This window comes from Otolemur garnettii, unplaced genomic scaffold, assembly GCF_000181295.1.
Source record: "Otolemur garnettii isolate 467f Iridium unplaced genomic scaffold, OtoGar3 scaffold00036, whole genome shotgun sequence".
NCBI lineage: Eukaryota > Metazoa > Chordata > Mammalia > Primates > Galagidae > Otolemur > Otolemur garnettii.
The window spans coordinates 10466062-10474330 of NW_003852431.1; the positions used below are offsets into that span (position 1 = coordinate 10466062).

The 8269-nt window shown below is 38.2% G+C and overlaps 1 protein-coding gene across 2 annotated transcripts in view; it reads right to left on the bottom strand.

The window, feature by feature from the left end:
• The window catches only part of LMO7 (LIM domain 7), a 206355-nt gene that overhangs the window by 126002 nt on the left and 72084 nt on the right, over nucleotides 1-8269 (bottom strand). For both annotated transcript variants that reach the window (XM_023513173.1, XM_003789721.3), the window contains exon 2: nucleotides 7241-7311. In XM_023513173.1, coding sequence (XP_023368941.1) covers nucleotides 7241-7311 — 71 coding nt within the window. The remainder of the gene's footprint in view (nucleotides 1-7240; nucleotides 7312-8269) is intronic.

Here is an 8269-nt window from a genome sequence, read left to right on the forward strand (position 1 = left end):
GAACCCGCCACCTTAGGTGTATGTGGCTGGCGCCTTAGCCGGTTGAGCTATAGGCACCGAGCCACATGTGGAATTCTTAAAGGTTAACACTGACTCAGGTCAGTGACTCTGCTCAAGAGTCTGGACGCCTGGATGCTCTACGGTCTAGATCAGTCAAGGAACCATTTTATCTACCTGTATCCCTGGGTTCCCTTCCTCTAACCCGAGATAAAATTATAGCTTCATTTCCCCACTCCTTCCTTCCCTTAGGCCAGGGCATAAGAGCCTTGCCCTTGTAGCAAGATTACAACCAAACAGAAAGCACCCAGTAATGTGAGTAATTTGACACTTCCCACCACGGAGCACTCACACAATAAGGCCAGCAGCTCCTTTCCTTCTCCCTCCGCTCATCCTTTGCTATGGTCTGAAAAAATTCTTATATATTGAAATCCTAACACTGAAAAGGATTGTACTAGGAGGTGGGGCCTTTGGGGAGGCCATTAGGCTTTAATGAAGGCTGGACCCTCATGAATGGAATTGGGTCCCTTACTAAAGAGATCCCCCTGCCCCTTCCACCAGATAATGTTCTAGGGAGACGACTTCTTACAGGCAAATGTCGACCTGCCTACACCTTGATCTTGGACTTAACTAGCCTCCAGAACTATGAGAAATAATTTCTAGCATTTATAAACTACTCAGTTGATGGTATTTTGTGATAGCAGCCCAAACTGACAAGGACATCTCTCAAGTCGCCTATTGTCTTTTCCTTTTTCCTCCCCTCCCCTGCCTCCAACGTACAATCTACTCCCTCCAAAAGAGTTGAGTTACACTATGACAAACACTAGACGACTGGCTCTGTTCAAAACCCAACTTTAAATACTAATATAACTCAGAGGTGTCTTGTGAAAACTGCACACACAGCTCTACATGTCTAGCTCAGCTGCAGAAGGTCTAAACGAGAACTAGAATCTGGTGCTGTACTGTCTGTTAGTCTCCAGAAATGAGCTCCAACTCCAAATCTTATTTTTCCTTTCATCAGAAATCTTTTCAGTCATGACACAAAAGTTATGGACACCTTTGGAGTTCCTGTTTCCAGAGATTTTCAAAATGAACAAGAGGACTGACATCAAAGAACTTATCAATACACTGAAGGAACTTCTTAACCTATGAATCATTTTATTAGTCCTTCACAACGCACATTTCTAATATATTTCTGCCAACCACATTTTCCAAATATAGTATATTCCTGCATTAGCAAACTTCTACTATTAGTAACTAAATTTAAGATATGTTAAGTCTAAAGATATCACATTTTCTCTACAACTTAAAGAACAATGATTTTTATTTTAGCCCCTATATGGAATTAACATGTTTTCCTACTTTTCTTTTAAACTCAAATTCTGCTCATTAAACATTTGAATGCTGACTAAACACAGCCACGTGCTGGGATCAGCAGTAGAGCAATCAAGCCAGGGCAGCAGCTAGGGGCAAAGACACCTCTCATTCCAAAACATCTCCTAGCACTCACCATAGAAGATTTTCAGGGTGATGAAACTATTCCATGTGATACTACAATGTCACTTTACATTTTTTAAACCCATGGCATGTATGAAACCACATAAACTATGGACTCTAGGTGACAATGATGTGTCAATGCAGGTTCATCAATGGTGACAAACATATCACTCTGGTAGAGGATGCTGATAATGGGAGAGGCTGTCAATGTGATAGGGATGGGGGGACATACAATAACTCACTACCAGCCTCAAAATTCTTCTGTGAATGAAAAAATTGCTTTAAAATAATAGTTTCAAAGGAAAAATAAACAGCAAAAAAAGCAAAAGGCATCTAACAGGAGACTCTGGGTTCCTGTCCTGGTTCTTTCATTTATAACTTTTAAGTAATGGTACTACTAAATGCCTTTTGATCCCTTTGTGTAAATGGGGTAATATGTAGTTGTTTCTCTATGATTTTATTTTTATTTTTTTGAGACAAAGTCTCACTTCGTCACCCTAGGTAGAGTGCTGGTGACATCAGAGATCACAGCAACCTCAAACTCTTGGGCTCAGGAAATCTTTCCTTAGCCTTAAGGGTAGCTGGGACTACAGATGCCCACCAAGACACCTGGCTAGGATTTTCTATTTTTAGTAGAGACAGGTTCTCGCTCTTGCTCAGGCTGGTCTAAAACTCCAGAGCTCAATCCACCTGCCTCAGCTTCCCAGAGTGCTAGGATAACAGGCATAAGCCACAGTGCCCGGCCTTCTCTGTAACATCAAACGTCAAGTTTGAGTCCATAGTGTAAAACAAATGCCTGCAAAACTTGAAATGAGTCTATAAAGAACGCCTGCCACAACACAAGTGAATTTTTAAGTTGATGATTGCCAAGCTGAACTCCAAGTTTTTATACTCCCTTAAAATAAATGGGGGCAGTGGCACATGGAAGGCCAAGATGGGAGGATCATTTGAGCTCAGGAGTTCAAGATGAGCCTATGCAAGGTGGAGACCCTATCTATACTAAAAATAAAAAAAACTAGCCAGGCGTTGTGGCGGGCACCTGGAGCCCCAGCTACTTGGAAAGCCGGGCAGCAGCTTGAGGTTGCAGTGAACTACGATGAAACCAACAGACTCCAGCCAGGTGACAGAACAAGACCCTGTCAAAATAAATAAATAGGATAAATGGCATTTTTGCTATATATAGATATTAAATTACACACAAAATGGACCATAAAAGCGAAAAAGGTGGCACACGTGCCAATCATAAAATACCACGCTGAAGAAAAAGAAGATTCAAATTTTGAATGACCTTTATGAGCTTGAATCCCTGCATCTTTGTTTGCCCATTGCTGGATTACCAAGTAACATGGAAACTTCAACATTATTAATATTACTCGAAGCAAAGAAAAACAGTTTTCACTACTTAAATTTCAAAGGCTATATAATATTGGGTTCATGTCAATAAATCGTGCTGGCCTGCTGGAGCACCATATGCAAGCGACAGGAAATTTAAAACCAGAAACTCTCTAAGAAAAAAAGCTTTCCTGTTACAGGAAAGCCTCTGGGCTCCAGAAGCAGCTTTGCAGAGAAGCCCCAGGGGTCTACCAATGTGCAGACAGCTCCAACTCTAACAAAAAGACAGAGGTCTCTTGGCACAAATGACAAGTGCAAAGCTCTCTCTTCTCCTTGCCTTAAAACAATCATCTGACTCGCCCATAGTAAACAGTAGTATTTGTGCAAACAATTCTTCTTCTACTGAATGTATATTTAATAAAACAGAATGGTACTTTTAGGCAGAGAGTGTCGTGCACATGGCAGACGTAAACAGAAAAAAAGATCTCTCAAACCAACAAGTGAACACCTTTCCCCTTCTTCCCAAGCTGCAAGCAAATGAACAGAAGGCCTGGTGACACCGTGTGAGAAGAATGTTCTCCATAGTGTAAGCCAGCTGTTCAGGAAGGCGTAAACTTCTGATGCTTCTGATGCATGGCAGAATGGGACAAAGATTCCAGGTGAGGTCCAGACTAACTAAGAAACGATACACCCAATCAGATTGTCTTGAAACAAATCTTCTTACTTCATGAGAGAAATAGTGTTTTCATTTGACAATTTCCAAGTTTGTCATTGGAAGAAGAGTAACCAGGAAATGACTAACTGGTACACCTATCACTCGCTGGATATGCTTCAACCAGATGTGTTTGGAAAGAAGAAATAATTTTACTAGGACCAAGAGCAAAACAAGACTGTGGACATTTATAGTAACAAATTCTTTTGTTTGTTTGTTTGTTGCAGTTTGACCAGGACTGGGTTCAAACCCGCCACCCTCAGTATATGGAGCCGGCACTCTACTCCCTAATCTATAGGCGCTGCCCCATAGTAACAAATTCTTATATGTATTTTTTAAATATATAGTGAAGCAGTGCTGTGAACACTAAACAACACTGAAGACAGTAGACAGATTAATGAATACTATTAATAAAATTCATAGAAAATTATAACAAGGAGCTGAAATCACTGTATACATTCTTGGCAATCTTTTATTAATTAGAAAAACCTAAAAATCAGATTATGTTCCCATTTCACCGTTTACTGAAACCAGGAGAGACGACATGTCTAAGGCAAACAGTAAAAGAATTACTACATCAGACTTGGGGAGGGAGTGATCTTTATCCCTCAACTTACTGGATCTCAGTCATATAAACTAAATGACCCTAAAATGATTAACATGGAGATACTAACTTCAACAGTCAATCAGATGAAAAGGCAATAAATGCACATAACCATCCACATTACTCAAATACGTATCTTGTCTGAAGTCTCAGAGAAGAGTTTATACACAATTTAGACTACCTGAAGTATCAGTATGCTGTCAGGTGGGTGAAAGCTACAATAAACTCCTCCAACTTGTGACTCTGATATTTCAAAATGCCAGCCTAAAAAGGGAAAACACTACTGAGAGATAAACTGCTGAAATTATTAGATAAAACAGTAAGAAAACTCTCTAATGGTGATCTATAAAGGAAAATGCCTGGTGATTTTTTTAACAGGCAAAGACCAGAGACTTCCCCTATATTTCACAAAAAATATGGTTCTGGCAGTGAGCCGAACAGAAGTCAACCTTTCCTGTTTTTTTTTTTAAAAAAAGAATGCAGATTTTTAAAAATATTGTAATCATATTTCAGCTAAAAAATTTGAGATCTCTAATGAGTAAAATATACTCCACAACAGCTTGCTATATTTACCCTTAATTTAAAAGTGAAGACCTACCATACTAGGCCTCTAAACAGACAACTTGTCTTTTCCTCTTAAGCATTTTATATAACTCGAGGAATGTAGTCACAAACAGCGGTGCCTCCACTTTCTAGATCAACCAGCCAGGCTTTCTTCAGCTATAGATTTATATTAAATATGGTTACCTAAATTTTTTTAAACACCACAGTTTTTAAGATTAATGGGTCTGCATTAGTGACTGTGAAAAATGTGATTCACAATTTAGAGAAAGTTTTTCTTTAATATTATACAGTACTTTGGTGTCTGATAGTAAACAACAATTGCTGATCACTGGGATTGAACATACTTAAGCTATTTGGGGGAAACATTAAATAATACTGGGTACTAAACAGATTAGACTTTTATGGTAGTACATAAAACCTCAAAGTGGTGTTATTACGATTAGAATATAACCTAAGAATGAGCTTTGAAAAGCTTGTGGGATTAAAGTGACATTTCAAGAAAACCAGTATATCTCTAAACATGCATCCAAATGTCTGTCGTCACCATTAAGCTAGAAGTTGCATATTTATTCTAACTTTTACTGCTTGGGGTCAAAATCCTTTCATATTGGGTATGCTTTTTGAAAATTACTTCAATCAGAGCCCAGACTGGTATATAAATTGCATTTTAAATCAAAAATTAGGCATCACTATTGAACATATGTAATAACCTACATATGAAGGCAATGTCCTCAAAAGAGGGGCCCTTAAAATATTTATTTTGCTGTTTTGCTTTGTTTTCTGTCCATCCTCGTTTGTCCTAAAAACCTAAAATATTTAAAGTAACAGTTCATCACTGGAAACATACAAGCCACAGTGTGACTTCCTGAAAAAGATTATCTACTTGGGATATCCTTGTATATCTGAAAAAAACCTCCATGGTTTTTTCTTCACAGGCATGCTTCTTCAGAGCCCATCTAAATCCTATCCAGACTTGTGAGGCTTAGAATTGACAAAGTTATTTTACTGCAAACTTATAAATAGCTCATACTCATAGCTAAGGTAGTTTGCAAGTCATTGTTTCCCCCTCCCTCTTCTGAACACATTAAAACACATTTAAATTAGACAGTTTTGAAATCAAGATAAAGTAATTTCCCATCCATGACCAAGTGACCTACTTAAATCAGTTCATACACTATTCAACAATGATTCTGAAAGTGACATTGGAAGAGCACAAGAAAAACCCTTTAAACTTTATCTGTGGTCCTTCTTCATATGTCTATCCTGGTGTACTTTAGGCAAAACCACAAGAAATTGACATGTCTGTAGGTCCCAGAAGTTTGAATACCAGCAATTTCATATGGAACAAACTCATAGTTTCACCCTAAAACAAAGAATTCTGAACATCTACCAATGGGGCTGAAGAGATAGAGACTAGTACTTACATGGTCCTCTTCCTAGCAACAACTTTGTTTATACAAAGTTTAATAGTTTTTCAAAATTTTATCTGTTATTCAACTTGGCAGCCCTGTGAATTAGGCAGGATCAGATACCTTGATCTCCACTTTGGAGATGAAAAAATAAGGCTCAATGTGAAGTCACTTGCTCAAATACCGGAAAGTGTTAGAGCAAGGATCCTAACTTAGACCCTTTGACTCCAGGTCTTTGCTACAAACCACCTCCATCAAAAGGATAATCAAAATCATCTAAGTACTAATATTAATACATACTCTCAGTGCTTACATGGGGACAGATTCCATAAATACCTATGCGATAAGTACTTAGATTGAAATAACTAAGTGCTTTCAAAAATGTAGGTGGTATTCAAGTACATTCTAGGAATGTATTCGCTCACTTCTATAACCTGCACCCTCACCCCACCTCAGATTTCATCCCTATGCCCTACAGGGCTGCCTATCTCTTATCCTGAAGGATCACTTACACTGGGGAAAAAAACATTGCACTAAACATACACAATGTGGGCCTCAAACCATCAATTATGGCACCAGCCTATTTTACTTACGGTAAGCAAAGCTTGGGATGTGACTCTCAACAATATTAATTCAAAGAACGGTCCATAGCTCAAATTGATTTTGGTGAGATAAAGACACTACTTAAAGCTTAAAAGAAAATTTTTCCATTCCAATCATCATGATTGACTGATGAAGAAAAGAGGTTTTATATTAATGTCTAAACCAGGCACCTTTATGTGTTACAATACTTAGAGTAAGAGATAAGTGGTAAAATGTTATAAGATTTGCCCCCCTCCAATGACCCACCCCTAACTAGCCTACCATGCAATAACAGAATCTCTCTTATTTACTAATTAAAAATAATATATATTTCACCACTGCTATCTGTAAATGCAGATACTGATAACCCCTTCTTCCTGCTGTCTGGTACTATGGGGTGTCAGTTTGCAGGGATCAAATGTCACCTGTGACCAGGAACACATATCTGTGACTATCGCAGCTACGAGAGGAGACGTGACATCTCACACACACACGCACACATCTCTGCTTCTTAATTATGTTTTAGATGCTTTAAATACTTACTCACACAACAGAACACCATTTTCTAGAGAAGCTCGAAAATCCTTTGTTTCAAAGTTCTTCTTCGTAACTGCCTGAAAGAGAGATTTGGGTATTTATTTTCTCTCTTAACCGGAGATAACACACCAAGTCAAATTCAGGATTAGATTAAATTAATATGCATCTAATGTTATATCTGATGGCTTTGCACAAATAAGCTGTTATGCTCTATAAGCCATCCTGCATAGGAAATTATTCTGTATGCAGTTCTATGTTAAAAGACAATTTAACCATTTTAACACAAATATACATAGAAAAAGCTACAATGAGTGTTTTCTTTAATGTAGCCATTTTCTTGGATGATAAAAAATTAGAAGATAAACTAAATTTCCAACATATTTTATGTCGTTTTTTAAAAACCTATGGGTGATATATTCTACTAAGAGTGAATTAAAAACCATGTAAGATATAAACTTGAAATATCAGCTGTACAGAATATATACATTATTAATTTCAATTCCGTCTTTAAATTCCTCAGGTTTCACTATAAAGCTAAATAGCAGAGGGCCCTCTTTAAACTTACTCATGAATTGTCCTTAATTTCTATAAAGAGCTATTTTTTAAAACATCTTAGGAAGACTATCAAATCCAGGCACAAAGAGAAAGAGGGGCAAGATGTTTTGAAAATAGTACAAGGGACCATTCCCAACTCAGGGCCACTACATATGAACAGGCCACCTGCGGTTACCATCACCAATGATCTTAGTGAAACCTCTAGAAAAATCTCTCTAGAGGATAAAGTTGTTAGGATAGGGCAGGAGATTACAATAGGGAAATAGTAGCAGAGAAAATGGAGACCATTGAGAGGAAAAATTGCTTCAAGAATCACTCCTGGGACTTGGTCCCAGCCTGGTAGGGAGGCAGGGAGCCAATGGTGGTGACATCAGCTGTCATGCAAAGAATAAAAACCCATACTTTAAAATGTGAACCCATTCTTAAGAATTCAGTCTGGGGCTCGGCGCCTATAGCTCAACCGGCTAAGGCGCCAGCCAC